Source organism: Polypterus senegalus, chromosome 2, assembly GCF_016835505.1.
Source record: "Polypterus senegalus isolate Bchr_013 chromosome 2, ASM1683550v1, whole genome shotgun sequence".
NCBI lineage: Eukaryota > Metazoa > Chordata > Cladistia > Polypteriformes > Polypteridae > Polypterus > Polypterus senegalus.
Window position 1 is genome coordinate 238865760 of NC_053155.1, and position 26905 is coordinate 238892664.

The 26905-nt window shown below is 35.0% G+C and overlaps 1 protein-coding gene across 1 annotated transcript in view; it reads right to left on the reverse strand.

Annotated features, from left to right (window-relative positions):
• The window catches only part of obi1 (ORC ubiquitin ligase 1), a 32155-nt gene extending 11537 nt beyond the window's left edge, over nucleotides 1–20618 (reverse strand). Inside the window, exons 1-4 of the mRNA XM_039745375.1 lie at nucleotides 20459–20618; nucleotides 16736–16871; nucleotides 9621–9712; nucleotides 5867–6112 (exon numbers count right to left, since the gene is read on the reverse strand). Of these exons, the coding sequence (XP_039601309.1) occupies nucleotides 5867–6112; nucleotides 9621–9712; nucleotides 16736–16871; nucleotides 20459–20533 (549 nt within the window). The 5' untranslated portion in view covers nucleotides 20534–20618. The remainder of the gene's footprint in view (nucleotides 1–5866; nucleotides 6113–9620; nucleotides 9713–16735; nucleotides 16872–20458) is intronic.
• Nucleotides 20619–26905: the final 6287 nt, after the last annotated feature.

Sequence of the window (26905 nt, forward strand, 5' to 3'; positions counted from 1 at the left end):
ACTATGAATGCTCAAGTCAAGTGTATTCGTGCAGTGCGCCGTTACTGGTACTGAAAATAATGCAAAAATACACACAAAAATACAAAAATTTTATTGCTACTCTATTAACTACAATTTTACAAAAATTTGTTTTACTTTGTTATTAGTAACATGACACTGCTACAGAAATCAATTGAGATCCTGGGCAAAGACAGATTTGTCTTTCTTAACAGTGGTAATTTTGGCAGTATCAGTAAAACAACAAATCATTTTTAAATTTCTCTGAATATCAGTACAGTTCTTGGTGACTGACAGTATTTCCGTTTGTCTGCCTTTTTTCTAAAGTATTGCCATCTGAGCCTTTTGTCTTGAGTAATATTTCTTCATGAGATAAAAATCTAAATTCAGAGAATGATTTTTTGGAGTATGTGTTGGAGTCACAGATTCTATTGTTGCTTTATTGCTTTGTGGAATCTTTATCACCCATCTCTTTCTCTGTAATTCAGATAGTGCTTACAGCTAAATTATGGAAGTGAAAATTTCGCTGTATTCTGTGCACATGTCAAACTTGAACTTCAATCTGGTTGAATTAAAAACAGTCACTTGTTCCGACTGTTGTGGACCTTGCACTGTATACAGAATGCTCCGATTAAGCTGTAAAAAGACAGGAGTCCTACAATCCAAGCAACACATACAAATCACATAAATGGAGTATATGCGGTCAAGTGTATTTAGGACTGAGGGGGAAATAGGCCATCCACTAGGGCTGGGTATAAGCACTGGTGTCCCAATTCAATTCAGTTTCGATTCAAATTAATATAAATTTTATCTTGATTGAATTTGCGTGCACTGAAATATTTTAAGGTTTTTTTTTTTTTTTTTTTTAAATATAAATTACTTAACCATGCGTTGAGAACATGAATATCACGGTTTTAAAAAAAAAAAAAAAAATTCACAGCACTGCCCCGATTCAAACTTCACCATAATTTAACATTGCCACATTAGAGTCCACATATATTTCAGAGAGGGGGGTCTCCTTGTTTTAATACAATGTAAAGGCATCTACAAACCAGATTCTAAAAAAGTTGGGACACTATACAAATCGTGAATAAAAACTGAATGCAATGATGTGGAGGTGCCAACTTCTAATATTTTATTCAGAATAGAACATAAATCACGGAACAAAAGTTTAAACTGAGAAAATGTATCATTTTAAGGGAAAAATATGTTGATTCAGAATTTCATGGTGTCAACAAATCCCAAAAAAGTTGGGACAAGGCCATTTTCACCACTGTGTGGCATCTCCCCTTCTTCTTACAACACTCAACAGACGTCTGGGGACCGAGGAGACCAGTTTCTCAAGTTTAGAAATAGGAATGCTCTCCCATTCTTGTCTAATACAGGCCTCTAACTGTTCAATCGTCTTGGGCCTTCTTTGTCGCACCTTCCTCTGTATGATGCGCCAAATGTTCTCTATAGGTGAAAGATCTGGACTGCAGACTGGCCATTTCAGTACCTGGATCCTTCTCCTACGCAGCCATGATGTTGTGATTGATGCAGAATGTGGTCTGGCATTATCTTGTTGAAAAATGCAGGGTCTTCCCTGAAAGAGATGATGTCTGGATGGGAGCATATGTTGCTCTAGAACCTGAATATATTTTTGACAACGCCTGAGCTTGTGGATCTTGCTTAGAAATGGCTTCTTCTTTGCATTGTAGAGTTTCAGCTGGCAACGGCGGATGGCACGGTGGATTGTGTTCACTGACAATGGTTTCTGGAAGTATTCCTGAGCCCATTCTGTGATTTCCTTTACAGTAGCATTCCTGTTTGTGGTTTTTTGGGATTTGTTGACACCGTGAAATTTTGAATCAACCGTGAAATTTTGAATCAACATATTTTTCCTTTAAAATGATACATTTACTCGAATTAAACGTTTGATCTGTCATCTACGTTCTATTACAAATAAAATATTGACATTTGCCATCTCCACGTCATTGCATTCAGTTTTTATTCACAATTTGTTTAGTGTCCCAACTTTTTTGGAATCCGGTTTGTACTTTATAAAACAGGTACAATGTTTTGTGAACAATATTAAAAAATACCAAATATTGCTTCTTAAATAATAAACTTTTATTCAGTAACCCATTCACGTGTTATGAATTGCCATGTAGAAACCCTTCAACTAAACTGTTAGCCAAATGTATTCCCCTGCTGGATATTTAAAATAATCTTGAATTAGTCAAAATTAAAAGATACAGCAGGAAGACTTGTGTCTTTCTATAATTCTGCAAGTTACAAAAATCTTAAGCTGCATTAATCAGTCTCAAAGATGTGTCCTCAAAGTTCCTCCTCAGATAAAAAGGAACCCTTTTAAAACAAGGATCTAGAGCTAATGCTTGTTGATAGAAACGCTGGATGAATGGAACATAAAAGACAGAACCAACCATCGTGACAGACAATGTCGCTAATATGACCTGTGCAGTACTGCTTATGGAGCTACTTCATGTCGGATGCTTTGCCGACATGTTCACTTTGGAATTGCAGTCTGCATTTTAAATTTAAACAAATGCCCGTTTGTTCAGCCGGGGAGGCACGTTGCAGTCTTTTTCCACCGTTGAACAGCTAGCCATGTGCTTTAAAGAGAAACGTTTATTGGACTTGCCATCACACATCCTTGCGAGTAATGCGGTCATGCAATGGAACAGCACATTGGAAATAACAGTAAGGTTTTTTGAACAACAGGCAGTCATCTCAGCAACTCTACATATAGACAGTGAAGTTGTTCTCGGTGTGACTAACATTTAGCACTCATGTCTGCAACACATTCGCCACAGGTGCGCAGCAATTTTTTATGTAGTTACATGCAACTGTCACATAGGAATCTGCTACCATGCATGTCTAGCTGACCCAAGTTAGGGGTACACTCTCTGCTGACCTGAGAAACATGGTGACGATTTGCTTAAGATCTTCATAAAGCCTAGGTACAATAACTTAACTAATTTGCTTTCTGGTTGGTATAGCATACAGTGGCTACAAAACTCATATCATTTGTCAAAAGCCCTCATTTTCAACACTGTATGGTCTCATATATTTACAAGTAAAGAAAACTGCTATAAATTCGGTTATTTCTTGAGCATGAGGCAAATTAAATGGAAGCCTAAAGCTAAAAGCCATCTTCAGTGTAGATTGTTCAGGCTACGTTTTTATGTGCCAGCAGGATAAATAATGTTCCAACTTTGCTGTGTTACAAGAATACTTCCGAGTTGCACAGCTTACATATAGCTTTGCGTTTATCCAGTTCTTTACCGACGCACTATTTGAATCTGTAGCAAATTCACATATCTGGATTTAAATGCTGGAGCAGATTTTATATGAGTTGGACACACCTTTTTATGTGAGGTAGTAAAGTGTTTTTTCTGTAGAAAGCATTAATAGAAGCATTAGCAACAGAAAATGGATCAGATGCCAAAGACAAAGATCAGCAAAAATGTACATATAGTAATGCAGCAGTATAGAGATTCACAATATCAATCTTTAGACTTTAAGAGTCGCTATTTAATTGGTTAAGTGAAAAGTAACGATTAATCAGAAAAGTCTGTATTTTTACGCATGCCTTTCATACACTACATTCTTTTTCTTAGTATACTATCAGGAAAAGTGCAATTTTTTCCAGAAAACTCTGCATCATGACTTTTACAGATGCAAACACCGTTTTATTAGACAATCAGTGACGCCAATCAATCCTTAGGCAAACCCTATGAGAATGAATGGTAGTAGGTATGCAACAGGTAAATATGACAGCCCTGGATCCTATCTTTACTGCAACACATGGTGGTATAAGGCTCTGTTAATATAAAACTGCTACCTGCTTACATCATCAGACCATTTTATTTGCTTGGTGAATTTCCAGAAATATGTTACAATTATGTACATTTATTCTAAGGAAAACACTGCTAATACAACGGAAATTATATTATTGAAATAACAGGTTTCATTGTACACCAAAGTTCACTGAGGTGGACTTAAACAATTTCATGCTAAACAAATAACCTCTGAACATCATGTGTCAATATGTAAACTACCCAAAAAAATCAATCACCTTTCTGACTTCTGCTACAAATCAATAAATTCATAGGTAAATCATCCAAAAACTCTACTGATCACAACTTCTTCCTCCTTATTTACAACAAACAAACACTGACAATAAGTGAACTGAGAAATATAAACAGACTGGTATATGTATAAAGAAGTAACCACTGATGTCAACTATCTTTCTAATGTCTTTAGTAGCTGAATCACGTTTTGTAAATATATGCTTATTCCAAAAAACCAAAAAGAAATTCTTTATAAAGCAGTCCTGGATCAAAATATGAGCAATATTAAACAAAAAGAACTAACGACAAACACATGCAATGTGACAATCACTTCAACCATTAACTATTTATAATGCTGTGCTAGTATGGGCAAAATGCAGTTTTCTATTCTGTGGTGTTGTGTACTGGGCTGGTAACATCACTTCAAGAGAAGCCCACTGAATTAACAAACAATTAAAAGGGCAGGCTCAGTTATGGGACACATTCAGGACACTCTTTATATTATATGTACTGTATACAGAGCTTCTGTAAAAAACCCAATATCTTTCTGGGGACTTGTCTATCTATTGATATATGTATCAGGGATGTTTCTTTCATGCATTTGTTGTTTCATTATTCCATTGTCTATTTTTCCAATAAAACTTTGCTCAGAAAAAGAAAAATATCAGTCATTAATTAATGATTCAAAATGTTTCTTATATTAAACTTTTACAACGTTACAATGTTCTGGAGTTACATATACATTTAATGACTTAGTTGCTACTGACCGATTAATGCAAAGGACTCCGTGGCTTAAGAGTAAGTCTAACATGTAGTCCCTATTAACTAGGCCTCTCGTATGTATATTCTTTCTCCTCTTTTAAACATCCTATATTCAAAAGGACTTTGCAGATTGTAACATATTAAAACAGATTATGTTTTTATATTTTAAGGTTACAAAATAAGAATGAAATATGTCACACTCCACTGGTTGAAGATGTGAATTGGTGCAATATTCCCTTTATGCAAGTTAATGATACAAAAACAAAAGTTTTTTTTAATATGAACTCTCTCTTTATGTTCTTAATAAAATCTTTAACATTTCAACAGATGTATACCTAAGCTAGTTTTAAATAATTACTGATGTTAGGAATGAAATAGGAAAAACAACATTTTTAAAAGAACCAAAGTAAAAGAGATCTGAAAACCAAATACGTCAAATCAGTTTTACAAATGTGTGGTGCTAAAATTAGCGTATACCCAATACATTCTGAATTCAAGCTTATACAGCATATAATCCAGTCATTCTAACCAAGTTAATTTACTTACATTTTTCTTTAATACAGAGTTTCAGCTTTAATTTATAATTCTTATAGGTATCATTAATGGCAATCAGTGGTTAACGGCTTGTGGTAAATTAACTTTAATCTTCTTCACATTAGCTTGATATCATGTCAGAAATATCCTTGTACAGTGCTGTATATCATAATAACAATATGTCTGTTTTATTTAGGTGATATTGTGGTCAGTTTATAAAAATCTCTACTAAAAAATTAATTTTCCTCTTGTGGAAAGTTAAATTTATTTTTCTTGCTACTTAACTAAAGTGGTCTCCCCTCCTGGAAGACTTCTCTAATTCAATGATAATCTCATTTGATTGTATAAATAAATATTCTACAGATCCATAGCAGTTTTAAAAACACAGTGTTTAATTAACAAGCTGCTAAAAAAACCCTAACTGTGCTGAACACAACAGTATTCCAAAGCCTTTTAATCTAGAGATACATTTGGCTTATTATTATTATTATTATTACCTCTTTCAGCTTTTCCATATCAGTTTTCACTTTCTCATAAAGATCACTAGCAGCTTTGAGTTTACTTGTCCACTCCTCCAAAAAGCCGGGATCAACAGTTTTATCCTCTCTCTTCTGCTCAGCATTCTCACTTTTATTTGATAATGGCTGGTTTGCAGGGTAAAGAACTGATTTCAATTGTAACTCCAAGTTTAAGTTTTTGTTTCTCAGCTCATCATTTTCATTTTGAAGAGTCTCTATTTCATCCTGTAATAACAAAGAAAAAAACATTTTGATTTCACAAGCAATAGTAGTAACTATGGTTGTTTATACCTTTCATTAGCACCATGATACGAGCAAATCCCAGAAAAAACATGAAACTGAAAAGTCGTACTTTTTTGCTCATTTTTATGTGCACACAGATCTGCAAGACAAACCAAAGTTACTATTTTAATTGCCACATCAAGTGGAATACCTCACACAATATCTTAACTACATGTTGAAACCAACAGAAATAACTTGCTTAAAATACAAAAATCATCCTAACCCTTAATAATTTTAAGGTAAGTGTCCTAATTCACTACAAATAGGAAAACTATTCTAAACCTTATTATCAAAGTCATAGCAATAGAATTAGAGTATGTAAATCTTTTACCCAGATTTTATAACTGGTAGTATCATTTTTATCAGCAAGGACTATAGCCAAATTTTGCTGTAACATGCTGATTAATGGCACAAATTGACTTAAAAGATTTAAATAATGCCCAAAGCCATTAAGTCTCCACCACCACAGTTCATATTTGTAATAATATACATTTTAAAAATAATTGGTGATGGTTCAAGTAATCAGCTGCTGATCTAAATCAGCCAGTTTCAACTCCAAATGACTCAATCACTGATCAGTAATTTTTATTATCTCAAAAAGCAATAAGCTTTTCTAAGTTTGCATAAAGAAGCACTGCACATTTATTATGGTAAAGAACTCTGTTACTTAAGGAAATGTATGTGTCGTTTTATTTCCAGAACATCTTCCAGTAAACATTAAATAAAAAAGTGGAATAATACACTGAGAATGAACCAGGGGAGTTTCCCTGTGTATACAGATAAACCCCAAATGTCTATGTTATCCAGTGGAACGTAGAGTGGAAGAAAAAGGGTTCCACTGACAAAGAGGCACAGCTCACCCAGAAATCTAAAGAGACTCTGTTTTTAATGACTTTAGACCTGGTATTTTGCCCTTTAATTTAACCAAACTCTTCCTGTCTTAAGTGATGACAGTAAGTGAGCTTGTGTTTAGTGCAGTAGCTGAGGATGTCCTAATTCAAAATTACAAAACAAAAAGAAAAAGAAGAATTTGCCCTCACTGCTTAGTAAGAAATATGCTTGCTAAAAACTTAACAGACAAATCTGCTTACATTAATCACAATCTGTTAAGTATATTAGCCTTGCATTTTCTTAATATGAACATTTTATTATAATCATAGTTTGCAAATATGACAAGTACTATTTTCCTTTATACCATATATATTTTGGATAAATGCTTTGTGTACATGTTTTAGGGCTTAAATGTGTGCATTTTCAAGGATTTTATTCATTTTTGTATTTATTTATGTTCAAACAATAAGTCTCATTTTGTTACAAACAATGAACTGGTAGCAACTGTCTGCACTTGACTGTAAAAATTTAAAACTATAATGCCTTAAAATAGAACATAAGGCTTCTACAATGTCTACAAGACATTAGTGAAATAAACAAACATGATTAAGAAAAAAATAACTTACAATGTCCTGTTTCACCAATCTCGACTCTTCATATACCTCATGCTTTCATTTTTTTACATCATCCAATAAGAATAAAATTAATAAAACTAGGGGGCTTGGCCCCCTGCTCGCTTTGCTCGCCAACCCCCGTGTTTGGTTTTCTGGATACACACTTGTAAGATTTTTTTTTTCTTTGAATTGTTGCTATTTCATTAATTTCACTTTTATTTCAGAACTTCTGTAAAACCAATATTTCGAATCTTTCGTGTCCCAATATGCTGAATCTTTTAAATGAGGTCTGTGAGACTTGTGTTTAATGACTTTGTACCATAATTTAAGATAGGCTTCTCTGTTTGGAATTTCGGCCCAGACAAAATGATCCATATCCTCAGCAGTTAATGTTTTTTTTTTTTTTTGCAAAGTAACCAATAAATGCATGCGAGTTAAACCCCGTGTATGAAATCCTCAAACTTAAACTAATTTCCTTTTGTTTGCGTCAATGCGATCTGCGCCATCTTTTTTTTTTTTGATACTGTGGCGACTGACATAATAAAGTGGCACAAATGTTCTACTTTAACAATCGCCGACTGCGTACCCCAAACGCAACTTTCTAGCACCCTCTCCAACCCCTCCTCCCACGGGTCTCGCCTCCCCCTTGCTGCATCAATCAGCACCCAGCTATCAGTCTTCCGTGCTGTACTCGGCCTTCACGTTGCCATTTCGTTAGTTTCACTTTTATTTCAGAACTTCTGTAAAAACAATATTTGGAATCTGTCATGTCCCAATATGCTGAATCTTTTAAATGGAGGTCTGTGAGACTTGCGTTTAATGACTTTGTACCACAATTTAGGATAGGTTTCTCTGGAATTTCAGCACAGACAAAACAATCCATATCATAGGCAGTTAATTTTTTTGCAAAGTAACCAATAGATGCATTTGAGTTAAACCTTGTTTTAAAAATTCTCTAACTTAAACTAATTTCCTTTTGTTTTTTGTTAGTGCGATCTGTGCTATCTATTTTTTTGATACTGTAGCGACTGACGTAAAGTGTCACAAAAGTTCTACTTTAACAATCTCTGACTGTGTAACCCCAACCACAACTTTCTAGCACCCTCTCCAACCCCTCCACCCACAGGTGTCACCTCCCTCTTACCGCATTAATCAGCACCCAGCTATCAGTATGCCGTGCTGTACTCTGCCCTCCCTCGAGCGGACCTAACAGTCACTTAAAACAAAAAAGGCTTCAGCTTGGCTGGGACGCTACAATACTTTCACCTCTTACTGCTTTCACATTCTGTACCTTTCTCTGCATATGTATCTCGCCTTGGGTGTCTTTTCTCCGCGATGCTCTTTCTTGTTTGCTAAAGGTACATGACTGAATGTTTTGCTGGCTGTCCATGGTCTTATTTGATAAGAAGGGCGTGTCTTGCAAGAATCTTATGTTCCATGGCCTCGCGAGACGCTACACTGTCAGTCTTTTTTGTCTCGCGGGTCTTTAAAATGTCTTTCGAGAACTTCCGGTAAGATCAAATCTCGTCACCTGGCTTTTACATTCTAGGATTATAGAAAGATAGATAGAGAGATAGACTCTACTGAATTATTAGTAACTTAAAAATTCTGAATATTTTGACCTGTTGCTTTATCACATACTTGCTAAGCATCCAACGCCAGATTCTTGCTTATGAGTAGTGGTAAATCTGACAAAGGCCAAATAATAGAACATAAGCACTTCCCCAGTTAAGAGGCATGTAAATAATTATGCTAAACATCCTTTACACCTCATGTATACTACACCAGCTCTTCATACACCAAAGAAACAAGAATATATAAATACCAAGTACAAGTGTCTATTACCAAATATTAGTCTGTTTTGGTCAATCCAACTTGTTACACATCTAGAAGTGCTACAGATAGCTTACCATTTCCCTTGTGGGTAATGAGATCACTGCTATGGCTTGTACTACATCAGTAATATAGCATTATTTAAAATAAAGGAAGTATTTCATCACAATTACCTCAAATTCTTTGTGAAGCAATTCAAGTCGTGTCTTTCGAAGATGCTTTCGAACAGATCGGCTATCACTTGTCTCACATTCATTTGAAGCACCTATAAAAGCATCAAAATCAACTTATTTATTTAAAACAGACTTAAAATGTCTCTATACAAGTTAAATAGTAATATATCTCTATGCATCACAGACTAGACAAGAACCAGCCACTTAGGTATACTTAAAAATCCCTTTTTGCCAATCAATCTAACATGTTTTTTCATGTATTTCCCAGATCTAAACAAACAAAATGGACAAACTCAATGCAGATATTGACTAGGCAAGAATTTAAAACAACTTTCATGAAGCAAAAAGGCAACAACCCCCTTAACCCCAGTGACTACCAAAAATGAAGAAAAAGAAATTCAACACATTTGAAAAATACAATATGTTTTAATTTACTGTATACTCATTTACTTTTAGTACTTCATAAAATATTAAGCCAAAGTACAAGAGGACTATTTTGTTGTGGGAAAATTACTGTTATATCACATTTCTTTTCCTCTGTTTCGATTTCCAGACACTTCATGATGCCAGACATTACCACCTTTTCCCTTTCTCTAGAAACATTTTTCTTGATTGGATTGTGTTACTAAAAACAACTGTCACCAACTGGCCCATCACCAAAAAGAATTTTTTTTGACCAAGATTATGCTTGCAATTTAAGAGCAATTTAACACTTTAATTTAGAGCATCAGGAAAAGTACCCATTGGTCACCCTTAGAAACACAAGTAAAGATACTTTTAAGACTACTTTTCTTCTTAACTTCAGGTCAAATGTAAACAGTGAGCATCAGGTCCAGGCAAATAAATTTATAAAATAGGTTATGATCTTTTCTGTAAGAGTTGTGCTTGTCCCTTACTCTTGCATCATAGCACAATACAGTTACTGCTGTGTTCATGAGCCATGGAGCTTTTCAGACTTCTCATTTTTAACATTTTACATTCCCACTTTGTTTAGTTTACGTGAATTTTCAGTCTGACTTTTGAGAGAAACACACAGTCCCCAATGAACTGCAACCTTGATCCTCATAAAAAGCATTTAAAGAAAAGCTATCATTTCTTCCTGAAAATGAACAGCAAACTAAAATTATTTAATGTGTATAGTGCCGTTTCAAATACAATTCAACCACAAAACTGGCATTTTTAGCGGAGTTTTTTTTCCTTTATTGAAGGAGCCACAATTCAGGAACACTCATTCAGCTATACCATAACAATTAAAAAAAAGTGTCCATTTAGCTATACTTAAAAAAAAAAAATTAAAAAAAAAGCTGTTAAATAGAGTCTTTTTTATTTATAGTTAAACTTTAACCATCTTGTTTCCAACACAGTAACACCAAGTTTTTTAAAATCGATACTCTGCTTACATTTAGGTGATATATAGAGAAAACATTTATTATTGCTGTCTGGTTGAGTATTCCTATTGATAAACTCCTGGGTGAATTCTTGAGTTACACATAATGCTGCTAAAAGTCTCTGGTTTACTATAATCTTTGATTCTGATGACCACTAATTAAAAAACAAAAGAAGTGTGGTAAAATAAGAAGTTCCCATTTTTGTCTAATTCTAACACTGCAGTCCTCAGTTGCCCTAAAAGAAATTGACACATGTATGAAAACCTTCTTGTAAATGGAAAACATAATAAAAACAAACAATTGCTATGCATTCCATGGCTGCCATCAGATTATTTACAAGTAAATAGAAAGTTCATTAAAGCTCTGTATATGCTTTCTATAAAAACTGCTGCAGGAGGTTCAGCAACTACAACAGGAAGCAGCAATACTACATGTATTCCTTTATGCAGTGCAAGATCAGATCATTTAATGATATTACAGTAACGTAATATTTTCAACTCCACTTAATCCAATTCAGGGACCCTGTGGGTCTGAGCCTCTCACAGCAGTAGTGGTCCCAGGATAGGAATAAAATCAAAAACAACAAGCAAATAAAAAATAAGCAAATATTTCTTTTTCTCATCACAACTGGAAAAATAAAAATCAGTAAAATACCAAGATTTTTAAGGATATTTTCATGTACACAAATAATATAAAGCTTTTTTGCAACAGTGCACTTTTCAAGTCACTTTTTTGGTCTCAACCTTCCAGATACTTTTGTAAGAAAAAAAAAAATGACTCATACACATGATCAGACGTTGTTACAGCTTATGCCTATATGCTAATTAAAATTAGCCAAGGAACTAGACTCTCTTTAAAAGTAGCAACTGCTTGTAAGTAGAAACTGCATCCCATTCACTCTTGCACCTTACAAGTAGGTGTTATATATGTTGTATTTTAGCTGCTTTATTAAAGAATATTACTTTGGGTTAAAAACCAAAACAAGCACTTAGGGTTTTCCTATTCATTTTCAACAATGAAGTGTTTCAGCCCAGTGCTTCAAAACTATGACAGCTGACCAGCAAGAATGTCTGGCAAATGTAGACATTGTGAGACACCAAGTAAAAATATTTATATTAGAATAAACTCTTTGAACAGTGTATTTAGTCATTTCTGTATACTAGACATAGATAAAGATATATGTCAAGTTTCCTGGGGATTATATTCTGTTTTTCTCCCACACCCCAAAGATATGCAAGCTAGATTACACAACAACTCTGAATTAGCCCCATAAGAATAAGTATAGTATGCAAGCTTGACACCCCATCCAAGACAGTGTCTTATTTTGCGTCCAGGGGAGCAAAGATAAGCATCTCCTTCTCAAGACCGTGAACTGGACAGGCCAGTTAGAAAATCGACGAATGGAAAAAAGACAACCATGTTCATTATTATCTGAATATCAATGCAAAGTCTCTGGTCTTTTATTTAAGTTTTGTTTGACGCTGTATTAAAAAGTGATTCATCTCGCTATTACTTCAACTTTCTCATTCAAATGCTTGATACTACAATTTAATACAACTACAACTCACATCAAGTTGACTGGTTACATCACAATGCTCTCAAAACACATACAAGTAGTGTATTTTTATTTGATTTTATTTTTGGCCTTAAAGAGCAGAAGGGTATTCCTATTTTAAATTAAACCATGCAGGAATAGGTGTAACTGCTGAAATTCAATTGCTATTCACCAATGATTTGGTGGTCAAAACCAGTTTTAAATGCATTATTACATTTCCCGTTGGCACCACCATTGTATGTCTGATAGCTAACAATAAATGCATACCTTACAAAGAAGCTACTTGTCTCTTAGGCACTAGTGTTAGACAACAATCTCTACCACAGAGTTCCCTTCTTGAGGCATACAGAGGCCATAGCACAAAGGGGCAGCATGGGACTGGCTCATGCCATTGTTTGACCTGGCTCCAGGTACAGCTGGAACATCTGCTTTGGTTACTATTTGCAGAAACTTTTATCAATAAGAAAGAAATGCCTTGTAAATAGAAATAAATCTTTTTTATTATTATTATTTTATAGCGTGCCCTATGTTCTCTGATGAAGGGATGGGGAGGGCTGCTTTAAGGCTTGTTTTGGGATCTAGCTGGGCACATGGCTAACTTGCATGTTATGCTGCCAGCCACAGGGATCAGTGTTATACATCTGGTGGCAATACTGGCAATATTCTTATTATAGTAAGCCAATGCTCATCAAATGAAAACAGTGTGGTCTTTTTATTTATTTTTAAACGCATGCAGGGTAGAAATTTGGGAGGGAATGAAACAACAGGGAGTGGAAGAGCGGGATTTCCCCTTTGTAAAATAAGTGTGGTTAGAGACAGGAAAAATATTGCATAGTACTGTTGCGTGCAATGGTGTTTTCTTTCCTCTACTGTGTGCTTGCGACCCAGTGATAGGCATGTCAGCAGTTTACTGTCTTACAGTAAGTACACAAGAAAGTTCTACTCATGAATTTCCTGGAAAATATCTCGCCAAACTAGATCACTGGCTAACATAGTATATTTGCTACAAAAATGCTTTGGAGAATTTCGCTGATCAACACCAGTAGTCACAAAGTGTAATTTCAGTAAATAGTTAAAGCCTGTAAGAGATCATTTAAATATTTTACTTTACTAAAAAGGAAATGTAACAAAAGTAATTTTCAAAAACAGTATCATTCAGAATCTGTCCATGGGGAGAAAAACAAAACACACAAAATAAAGTCTGACTGACAAAGTTTAATTATATGTCATTCAAAAAAAATTCCTGTAATTATTGTCTGAGATTTTGAAAATTGTATCTTGATCTTAATGTACAGCTTATTAAAGGTGTCCTGAATAACAGACAATCTCTGGGCAGACCGCAGTTTGTAAGAACCAAGGTTTCTGATACAGGCATAAATAAAACTACAACACCAAAAGAAATCATTCCCATCTCCTTTTCTCTTCATTCTGTACACCAGGGGCCTCATGGATAACGCCATGCAAAGAATTCACACTATAACATGGCATACTGACAAAAGTGAAAATGTTCATACACACAAAAAAATCCTGATGCATAAATCTTGCGTTCGCCAACTTCCACGTTTTTCGACTACATAAATCCCAGTCAGTCATCCCTGCCACTCCCAAACTCATCCCAGAATTATGCCTGTTTGAATATGCAAATCAATATAAACAACCTTTAAACTCAGCATTCTCTGAAAAGGCAACGGCAAAAGCATGGGGTAAATAGAAGAATTTCAGCAAATACCAAGTAGAGGCAAGGAAAAATGTGCTATTTGTTGGTTTAAACAGTGGTATAAACAACAAAAGTTGATCGAGTGTCGGAGAAACTCGAAAGCTCAAGTTCACAAAGTCACACAGTGCCCGAAATAAAAAAGAAGCTGTCAGATATCTAAGTCGCCATAAAAAGGCGAGTCGTAGCCCACCGTCTGAGTGTCATATGAAAGCTTATTAGGGTACAGAGAAAAAAAATAGGCACACAGTGGGATAAAACCACGAAATGTCAACTTTAATCTCGAAATTTCCACTTTAATCATGTAGTTTATTTTGTCATTAAAGTAGAACATCATAAACTTCATCTTTAAATTGTTTAATTTACTAGTTTCTCAAATCCCATCATAACTAAAGTAGCATGTTAAATGCTTTGTTTTGTATTTGAGCTTCTATGTGATCTGTGTGTGTGACTCACTATGTGATTCTTAAATGGGCTTTCTCTTCCTCCGACATGATGCAGAATCCATTACATTCATGATATTACAGTATTAAAATACTGAGATGTATACTTGATATCATTTTCATGATGATACAAGTTAAAACATGTTATTAAACATGGGAACAAGGTGGCGCAGTGATTGTTCATGCCTCACACAAGATACTTGCTGCGTCGTGCTCGACGCTCGATGAAATAATTTATTGCAGCAGTACTGTCTCTTTCAAACATACTAACCCCCAATTCCGGTCCTTACTTTTCTTTGTCCAAATACCCAATCGCCACACAATCAGCTCTGTAATAGACGTTAAGCCATCTGTAAGCTTAGAATGTTGATTCTTGAAAACTTTTAAGGAACACTGAAATATCTTCGTAGTGCATGTTAAATTAAATTATTCTATCTACCCAGTGCCGTGCCACTGCCAACAAGAATACAGCGCGAGGCAGAAACAATCTGTGAATGGAGCAGCAGATCCTTGCTAGCTCTGAGACGCTGTGTCCTCACATGTTTATTTATTAACAATATAGATTATTTAAATTAAGTTAAAAGTTTTATCTGTATAATAAACATATTTTGCTGCATTTCATCTTAAAAATGATATCATCATCATCATACATAAATACACACTTTATAAAATGGCTCAGGTTGTGCAATATTATAACTATCACAAGTTTACAGTGAGGTAATTGTACTTATAAGTACAAACAGTTCTACAAGGAGCACTTCATGGACTGATTGATTGCATTTATAGTTCTTGGAATGAAACTGTTTCTGAACTGCGAGGTCTGTACAGGAAAGGTTCTGAAGTGTTTGCCGTATGAGAGCAGTTCAATAGACAGCATAGCTGAGGCAGCGGATGCTTGATGCTGTATACCAATAATTCTCTTTCCGATCAGCTGCTGTACAGCTGTGATTCCCCACTCAGATACAGCGATATAAATACTGAGTGGTGCAGTGAGAGTAATATGGAAAAAGATGATCTGCTGTGGCAACCCCTAATGAGAACAGCTGAAAGAAGAAGAAGGTGCAGTGATAGTAACAACGCTAAAGCAGCTATTGTATTTGGAATAGTTTGACCATTCTGTGGACCATTACATTGTTACAGGTTAATTACAATTAGATCCATTAAACTAATAAATATGCGGTTAATTTCAGTGTATTTATAAAACCACGTCAGGGATGTAGATCTAAAAAAGAAAGGGAAACCACACTGGAACAGTAGCACTGCTTTGACACTGGGTGCCGTCTGTCTGCAAAACCAAGCGCAGAACTTGCGTACGCCAGGGTATGAGCTACTGTGTAAATATGCGTGGTTTTACACCAAGTTTAGGTTTTATACATCGTGTGGAAGCGTTCATACACAACATTTTTGTGCGTACGCACCATTTATACATGAGGCCCCAGGTCATGTCACTAGCAAAAATTCTCAGATGATTCTGCACAAATGGTGTGCAATGATAATGGAGGTGAGAGAAATTATAGAAGACAGGTGGAGAACTATGCATTTTGGTGCAGAAAGAACTGCCTGCAACTTAACATCACCAAAAAAAAATAGGAACTAGTTATTGACTTTCATCGCACCAAAGAGCCTCTAACATTCAATCACTAAACAGGGGGTAGATGTAGAGGTAGAATTTTGGACTAGTCTTGTAACACATAAAAAATATACGAGAATGGGAATAAGAAAGCAGAAAAAACCTTTTGAAAATTTCATTTACAAGTAAACATACATGACATTTTCTTTATAAACATGATAATATTAAGTGATGCAGTGAAAACGTGTTTTTACAGCCTTGCTTGCTTTCATTATAATCAATAGCAACAGCATGAATTTATTTCACTGTAGATACTGTATGTCTGAGCAACCTTTTATAAAGATAGTATTAAATAAAAAATGAAAATGGAAAAAGCAGATGAACTAGCAATGACTAGTAAAGACTTCATGAATTAAAAAGAAAAAAAAAAAAACATAAAACTGACCTATTATTTCTCTGCAAGGGTTTTCTGAGGTGATGGGTATCCTGCAGGTAGGACACTGGCTATTTCTCTTCAGCCACTCTTCAATACAAGTAGAGCAAAACACATGATTATTGGAGCAGATAACTGGGCGACGCACCTTTGGGGGGAAAAAAAATGGAGTTCAAAGAATGTCACTCTTTAATGTACAGGGTGATTCAAAAAGATTCATCCGATTTCTAAGTGCCATATTTTTACAACCGTGAAGTGCCTAGGAACCAATTACATACGAATTGAAAGAGGGTGTCATAGAGTTTCTGACTGTCACTGGCTCCCTTCTGAACAACGAGCTCCCTCATCGCTGGATTGGCCAAAAAGGAGTCCACGATTTGGCACTCCACTTCTGGCCCCCAAGGTCACCAGATCTCACACTGTGTGAGTTTTTTTTTGTGAGGGTACATTAAGGATTCTGTTTATGTGCCACCGCTACCACTCCCAGCAACACGGGATGATCTCCGAAATTGCATTGGAAAGAGCTGAAAGTACAGTGACCCCCAACATTCTCAATCGAGTATGGGATGAATTTGTCTATCGTGTTGATGTTGTCTGTACAGCTGGAGGAGGTCATATTGAGCACTTGTAAAATTACATAATAAACTTTATGCTCAACTAAACCATTTACAATTTATTGCACTGTTCTGTAATGATTTACATGTGAAATAAATCATTCTGGAAACGGATGAATCTTTTTAAATCACCCTGTATATGAAAGGATGGCTAAAATCCCTAATAATCATTATCGAATTAACAATATCTTTTCGATGATGTATACAGTTATCAGGCCATAAATAATTTTTATGTACATCATAAATAATTCTTTATGTGCAAAACAAAAAGGCAATCAGTCACAAAAACCCTGCAATAAAATGCACAAGGAATAAAAATGTTCCCCAAAAGATTTAAAATTTTATAAAAATAGATGAAAATAAATACATATTGTATGGTGGTTGGTTAAGAAATATAAGCATAACTGAAATAATTAGCATTTTTTAAAAATATATTTTCTTTGAGAAAGAACAAAATAATTTTCAATGCAGTAGATTTTAGAATGCTTTCATGGTTACACACTAGGATGAAACAACAATGATCTGAGATGAGGAATGTAGCCCAAACCAATACTCAAGTAAAAGTACTCAATCAAAAGTTTACTTGATTAAAATATAAAATGTCAGGTCAAAAAACTACTCAGAATACTTTGATGCTGCTTTTACGTTTTGAAAACATAAACTTTTGCATTTCAGATTAAATTAACTCTGAAGTGCCGTCTTTAACATACAGACACTCCCAAATCTAAACTTAAATGATTGCTAACTGTTGCACTCTTATCTACACACTAAGAAATGTTTTTTTCTTTACCAGTCCACCTGATTCAAAGCTAGATAACACAACTTCTATAAATAAAAGTAATGATTGATTATTTTATACATCAAAATCATATGACATTAACTAGAAAACCTTACATATTTAGTTTCTAGAACAACTAGCACAGTTTTCTAGCACAGCTAGCGAGTTACATATGTTCCATGGTTAACACTAACACTTAACTGCTTAGAAAACAAACAGTTTGATATAAATTATCTATCAAATTAGTTTACAAATTAGCTACACAAATGAAAAAAGAAAAAAAAAAAAAAAACACAGGCATGTGCTTTCTAAAAATTGTAGAACGAGTTCATGAATGCTGAAATTTCTGCCTCTGGTGTACAAAGAGGAGACTTTTTTTGTTTTCATTTTTCAGTACAGACACAAATGGACGAATTTGAAGTAATGCATACTCAAGTTAATGTTCACTCAGGCTACCTGGCAAATCATCTATGGTTCTAATTCTTTTAACTGCTAACTAGCAGCAAGAGAGTAATGGCAACATGTTACTCTCAAACGCTGGCAATGGTTCATTTTATTGAGACAATTTCTTATTCCTGACTAACTACACATACTACTGTCACATACTATATCTTAAATGTATTATCTTCAAGTGTGTCTTAAAGCAAAGTCTAACATCTTTTATAATGGGAAACAACTTAACAGAATACACGAATCACTGTAATGTGCCAAGATGTGGCTTTACTTATGCTTATGTACAATTTCTGAAAACACTAATTCCAATAATGACACTAGAGACTGACTGAGCATTGGGTGAGGAATAAGGAACTGCCTTCGAAGGGTCCATCAATCCAGATACAAGGTCATATGGACAAATACAGTTGCCCATAAAACTAAAATAGTCATTTTAAAACAAGTATAGTATTTTGTTCCCCAATTATAAACTTGGAAAAAAATACAACACTATGTTTCACATTCAACGATCATACAAGAGACAGAAAACGACCAGCTACTTTCAACTTAACAAAAATTCCACAGTAAACACAAAAGCTTCTTACACTCCTGTTAGGAAATATTTATAATAATACAACAGTTTTGATATTAGAAGACATCATTGGTTTCCTTTTGCTATTCAACAAATTATACATTTTAAAAAATATCTGCTTAGGTACTGAACAAAGTTTATTTTAATAAATTAATAAACTAAATGTATTAATAAATGGATATATTAATAAATCAACACAAATTATTTTAATATTAAAGCAGGTCTCATTATAACTTAACAAGGCACAAAATCACATGAATAATTAAACTTTTCCTCATATACTGTAAATTAGGGTTGATTTTTAATTTAAGAAATGCTTAGTTTTCAATATAATCAATGCCAGACAAAGTATATAAAAACAGAAACTTGCCTATATTAACTGCAATTTCTTTCATCACCTTTTATCTTTATTGTACTCTAATCAGTGCTCTTTTTTATTCTACAATGACACACTGTAAGAACATGGGAACTTTTCTGTAATAGACTAAAACCAGCATAGCCTAGTGGCAAATGCACTTCAGTGGAAAACAAAAGACTGTCAGTTGAGTTTCCGCTTCTGACTCACTGCTGCGAGCACAGGCAAATCAGTTCGCTTTTGTTATATGCTCAACTTGGAAAACAAATTGGTGAAAGTCGTAGTATTTCAGCTCTGCATTTGCAAAGCCAAGAGGCAAAGGAGCTGTGTAAAATATAAACAAAAAATACGCAAAGCTTCATTTCACGTTGAAAAACAAACTTTATAGACAACGTGTGAGTTTACCCATGGAGAAAACGTTCTCTTTTTACTTATGCGTCGTTTTATTTTTGCGTGGAGTTTTGCAGATGCATGCTGACCTCTACAAAAGACTTCTCGTTGTAATGCAAGATTGTGGTACTGTTAGCTGTGATGTGAGCCACCTTACTGCTTTTTTTTAATGAAGCCATCTTTTCTAATTACCCAGATTGCACTAATATGTAAAAAGCTGAATGAATACTCTTTTCAGACAGTGTAATTTTGAAATCCAAGGCATAATACAGTTAATAAGATCAATGTGACTGACCACCCCTCCACCTCTTGCCTTCTAAGAAACACACGTGAAGAAGCCCGTCCACGCTGAATGAACACGATATGCTGAAGTGTGCTTGATAAAAGGCCCGTCTACACTGAACACAATATGCCACGTTAAAGATATTAATCATACAGGTAATGCATTTAAATGAACGCAAGCAAGCTCAATTCTTTCCACATTTCTTACACCAATGAGCTACTGATCCACCACCAAACTCACATCGTACAGAATGCAATAATTAGGCATGCCTTCAGTACATCTTTCCCCTACCTTTCCAAGGCAAACCAAACACGATATAGGCAACGTTAGCGAGAGAGTCACGTTTTGGATGCTCTGAGCCATCATTGCATTAAATTCCCGCCGTTGTCACGAGCAGACAGAATACCTCCTGCGTCGGACAAACTCCGCCCAACTCTGAGAACGAAATGCTCCAGCAATTACGGAAAGTTCCGAAGTACAAAAAGTACGGGCGAACGCTTGACACTTGTTTCAATTGACAAATCCCGATACGTTTCAGCATCTGAGACAATGTCACGCGCCTTTGAAGAGCCGTGCTTCAGCCTCCAATTAATATAAACTATATTTATTTATGACTTCAGAATTTTTTAGATACTAATTTTGATGGTTCAGAATCACTACTGTTAAAATGAACAACGAAACAATTATTAAAAAATACTAAAAAAATTCCAAATTATTTTCAAATTTTAGGGTTAGTTGCCTAACTAAACCAAGACCCCGGCTCCTTCCAAATGAATTTCTTTAAACTGAAGAACAACCTTTAGCCTGTATAACGCTGAAATATCTGCTCTAAAATGCCTGCTATGCATGGTCTTGTCTACTGTATAGATTTAAAAAGTTTGATGACAGGAATTGGGTGCCTGTACTGTATATGCCATATCCTTAAGTCTTTTACTTTATTGTTGTGCGAAGTACAGGTATGTGTGAGCTGTGTAAAATGGAAAAGGGTACACCATCTATTTTAGATTGGAATTCATTAAGTTATGAGTATGTTCCCAGAGACTTCTAAAATTCTGTTGTTATCTCATGAAACAGTTTACATTATGAATAGGTTTCAAAATATTGTATGTAACCCAAACCAGAAAGCATTGCATTGACAAGGTAGTCGATTAAATCCATCATTTGTAAAGGTAATAAATAAATATGTAACATCAATTTATTGTGGAAATACATCCATCCATCCATTTTTCCAACCTGCTTTATCCTGAGCAGGGTCACAGAGAAGCTGGATTCCTATTGCCTAACAGAATAATTACAACTGAAAAGCCTTTCAATCCAAGTCTGTAATATCATTCAGTCATTCATTCAATTTCTAACCAGTTTAGTTCTGAATAAAGCCACGAGGTCTGCCAAAGCTTATCCAAGTTAGCATAGGGCACAAGGTAGGAACAAATCCTGGACAGGGTGCCAGTCCATGGCAGTCTATAATATCAAATTCTAAATAAATGCAAATATCAATCTATTCCTCCAATCTGTACTTGATAGGTTGTAGTGTTGTAATTATTACTTTTTACTAATCTGCACAATCCCAATTCAGCATTCCTTTATCAGTAACTTAATGTAAAATAACAAAACATTGTCAAACCTGATCAATCCAGTTTAGGGTCATGGATGTCTGGAATTTAATTAATTAAATGAGAATGTTATCAGCATTTTAATGAGGATTGTTATACATGAATCAAAATAAACTATAAAAAAGGTGTTTTAAAAAAAGGTCAGTTTTGGAGGTGATCCATCTCGCTGAAACTAAAAAAAGTACACTGAAAGTTGTTGAAAAAAACTGCTACTTGCTCAAGCACAAAATAGCAAGATACACATGCAGAGCTCGGATAAAGCAATAAAGTAGCCAACACTTTTCAGTGATTTTAAATTCCTCTTTTTCGTCAACTGCTCCTCTTAAATATGGTGTTCCTCAGGGATCCATTTTGGGTCCTATTTTATTCTCTATATACCTTCACCCTATTGGAGCTATTTTTAGGAAATTTAACATTTCTTTTCACTGCTATGCTGATGATACACAAGTTTATGTTCCCGTCTGCAACTCTGCAATGAATCAACTGCACAACTGTCTTTTTGAACGAAGATCCTGGATGGCTAATAATTTTCTTGATCTGAATCAAAATAAAAGAGGTGCTTATGGTGGGTCCTTCAGCTAAAGCCCAAACTGGTCTAGGACCTCTCGGCTCTTTCTCTGTCTTTTGCAAACCTCAAGTCCGCAATCTAGGTGTTATTTTTTACAGTAGCCTCTCTTTTGAGAAACAAGTTAATTCTGTAGTCAAGAGTTGCTTTTTCCTTCTTTGTCTTTTAGGTAAGATCAAGCCTTTTTATCTTCTAGGGTTCTTGAGAAAGCTACTCATGCTTTTATCTTTTCCCGCCTTGATTATTACAACTCACTGTATTCTGGGATTAGCAAATCCCTGATACGCAGGTTACAGTTGGTCCAGAATGCTGCCGCTCACTTTCTGGTTGGGGCAATAAAGTCTGATTCTGTTTCTCCAATATTAGTTTCTTTACACTGGCTGCCTGTCAGTTTTCTAATTGATTTTAAAGTCTTGTTGCTAGTTTTAAAATCTTTACATGGGCTTGATCCTGCCTATTTATCTGAAATGTGTGTTTTACACCAGCCATCTAGAGTGCTTAGATCTTCTGGTCAGTCGTCTCTTGTTGTCCCTCGTACCAAGTGTAAAACTAAGGGGGACAGGGCCTTTTCACCTGCTGCCCCTTGCCTGTGGAACTCTTTACCTCATTACATAAAGGAGTCGTCTACAATTGAACTGTTCAAAACAAGATTAAAGACTCATTTCTATTCGCTTACATTCCATGACCTTCAGTACTACTGATGGTTTCCTCATTGTGATTATGTAACATTACTTCTATTTATTATTTATTTTATTTATGTTCATTTATTTTATTTCTATTTATGTTATTTATGTTAATTGCATGTTTTTTTTTTCTTTTATTGTAAAGCACTTTGGCCACAGCATTCCTATATTGTTTTAAATGTGCTATATAAATAAATTGACATAAATTGACAATTGACATGTGCTCAGTCACACATTTTAGAACAGTCAGGTAGGCAAAAAAGACCCTCTATTTTCTAACCCACTTAGGTAGTTCAACATCGCAGTGTGTGGGTTCCCATACCGGACATACTGTAATGGGTTGAATGTTGGAAGCAATCCTGGAAGCTCTCATAGAAGAGCACATTCTCTCATACTGGGCTATGTTAGACCTGCAATGTGGAAGGTCAATAGATTTATATGGTCATTATGATCACATGTACAGAGTGCTGTGAAATTCTTACTTCCATGTACTAAAAAATATGCAACAATTAGGCATGATTACTGATTATCGTAATTTATCAAAATTATCAAAATATTCACTCAAGCAGTATTCTATTCAGAAACTACATAACTAATTATTACAAACATGAAACCCAAACCTATTGTGAATCTAGAAAATCTGCAAGAGAGAAGACAGCTTTTTGGTCTTAAAAAATATTAAAGTTTAATGCTGAATTGTATGAGTTTTAAGAATTATCTTACTTTGCTATTCATTGGAATTGTGGAGTACTTTGGGTCAATGGACATTAGAAGCCTAACATTTATAAAAACACATTATATGATAATTTCAAAGTGTGAATCACATAATCCTAATGTATAGAGGGATTAGGGTTTGCATACTGCATTGGTAGCAAAAAAGTCAATATTTGCAAATGTGTAAAATAAACTATCATGTTCTATTGTCTTACAATCTGCAGTTTCTAAAATGGCAAGTTCATCTTCTAAGTCATGGGCTAAGTTCATGGGAGAGTTCATTGTGAGCTATAAATTGAGGAATAGCACAGAAATAGTCATACACCTTAGTTCATCACAAGGTGATACCTAATCAGCTCTTTAAATCTATACAGCACAGTCATTTTAAAGCACTTCACCTTGACAAAGTGGCACTCTGGTTTAAACTGCAGCCTTAATATTCCAGCAACCCTGAGTTCAGTTTCTGGCTAGGGTACTGTGTTAAACTGTCATGTTCATCTATTTGTGCTTTCTGCATTTTCAAAGCATGCACATGTTGGGTTAATTGTTATTGCTGAACTATTGTGGTGTGGGTATGTGCATGATAGTGACTTACACCTGACTGGCAAACCCATACTTTGCTTCACTGTAGCTTTAATTGAAAAACTGGATTCAGGAAATGGATGACTGGATGGTTGGATGGATGGATGTTGCACTGTGCCTCATGTCTAACTTATTTTTTGCTCCATGGGTTGCCATGCTCAATGTATAATGAGTTTAAATGTTAGTGTCACTTATCAGTTGCAGAGCTTTCCAAATATTAAAATAGCCTATTACACCTTATAAGGTACATTTTATGATTTAACTGCTCTTGTGAAAAAAAAACAGCTGTAATATCGGGGCAATTTGAGTATGTAGGAGAACAAAGTTACAGACAGAAATAGACAAGGACAATTTTCAAGTACTGTAAATGAAAGTGTGGAGAAAATGTTTACTCAGAACTTGGGAAAAAGTTTGTGACTTAGCTTAATAAGTGATCATTTATGAGGAAACACCAGTTACTTACACTAACAGAAGCTTCTGAGATACTATAATTTGTTTTTAATATAGCCCCAATCATTAAAAGTGACTGTGGTGTCAAATTATTACTAGGCAACAAAACATGACGGGTAGCCACAGGCATGATAATAAGTTTATAAGAATTCAGAAAAGACAACACCCAGGGCCGGTGCCACTGTTAAGGCAAATTAGGCATTCGCCTAAAGTGAAGATCATAAGGCTGTGGAAAAACCCAGCTGCACGGGATAGCTGGCGAACAGTCAGTTGACGCACTAATAAGCTTGGCTTAGGTCTGTAATGAGCCAAAGAGTTAGTAATAAGTTTTAGTAAAGATTCATGAAAAAAGATATTACTCACCTGAAACAACATAAGAGCAATTGATAAGTCATAGGGCTGGCAAGGTGAAGAATGCACAAGTCCCAGTGTAACTCAGTGGGATGATTTTTCATGGATAAAAAGAAGCATAAATGTTTAGTATGATCTTGTGTTCAAGCTTACAATTGTTTTTATATTCAGGGGAATTTACAACATTTGAGATAGAATTGGTTGCATTTATTTTGCTTTTGCAATAGGATCACAGGCAGGTTAAGGCACTTGCTCATGGTCTCACAGTATCAATAGATAGATAGATAGATAGATAGATAGATAGATAGATAGATAGATAGATAGATAGATAGATAGATAGATAGATAGATAGATAGATAGATAGATAGATAGATAGATAGATAGATACTTTATTAATGCCAAGGGGAAAAACAGGATTTGGAACCACAACCTCAGGGTTGGAAGTCCAAAGCCTTAACCACCACACCACGTTGCCAGCCTGCCTGTCAGTTGACCTGAAAATATCTCCACTAGAAAAATGTTCCTATCTAATAATGACAAACAGATTTAGATGTACCAGAGCTTTTAACATTCCACAGGTTCTGGATGTGAATATCATCACGCATAACACAGAAGATACATAATAGTACAAGATTTAACAGAAATGATAGATAGGATAACATAATAAATTGAAGTGATTGTTAAAACCCACATAGAGGGAATATTGGAAGAATTTCTTGAAACTTTTGCCCAAGTTAATAATGAGCAAGGTTGATTATGAGATGAACATACATGGCAACAAAGGAACATCGCACATCCCAATTCACCTATGCCATTTCTCTATGAGATTGTTGGTTAATGCTTGAAGGTAGACTGACAGTGATGCCAGTCCTGGAATAACAGCATTTAAAATGACAGACAGACTAATAATTCCAATCAGAGACAGTACGTGTATAGAAAAATATAGGTGAGACTAATTTTCCTTATAAATATCCCTCATTTCTGTAACAGATGAAAATTTGTGTATTAGATAAAAGTGTACAAGTTTAATGTAAGCAGTCAAACAATTATAAATAGCAATATTTTCAGCAGAAAACTAAAGGATGAAATAGGGGCAAGCATATTTATATTGTTTATTGTCAGTGAGTGGCTCAGCAAGCCATTTACTTCAAGAAAATCTAACATGATAGTCAAAGGGGAATTCTCCAATAGCTATTCAGTCATTCTTTGGTCAGAAAAAGATGTATATACAAATAATAATAATAATAATAATAATGCCAGACTAATGTAGCATCCTTGGCTTGAATCTCATAGGCAGTCGTCATTTGTGTGGAGTTTTCCCCATGTCTACATAGGTTTTTCTGTAGGTATCCCAGTTCTCCTCTCACATCTCCAAAGACTTCTATGTTAGATTGACTGGCAATTCAATACTGTCCCTTACGTGAGTGTCAGTGTAGCTGTGTGCATTAGTGAGACCTGCCAAGGACTGGCAATAAGTTCAGGGTTGTCCACTTGTTTCCAGAGATGCTGGGATATGCACCATCTTTCCACGACCCTCAATTGAATTAGGTAGAGAATGGTATGATATGGTTTAATCATCATCATCTTCATCTTACTACTGCATTTATAAGGCAGGGTGTGAGCATATTCTGAATAGATAACCATCTTGTCTGTATTTAAAAGAATGTTTTCTATTATGAGAGAGGTTTGAGTACATTCTTCATATTCACTTTGATTTTTGACACAGAAACAGAAACATCAGAATATCAGCAGTTGTTAACCATAGTGTTGTAAAAATATA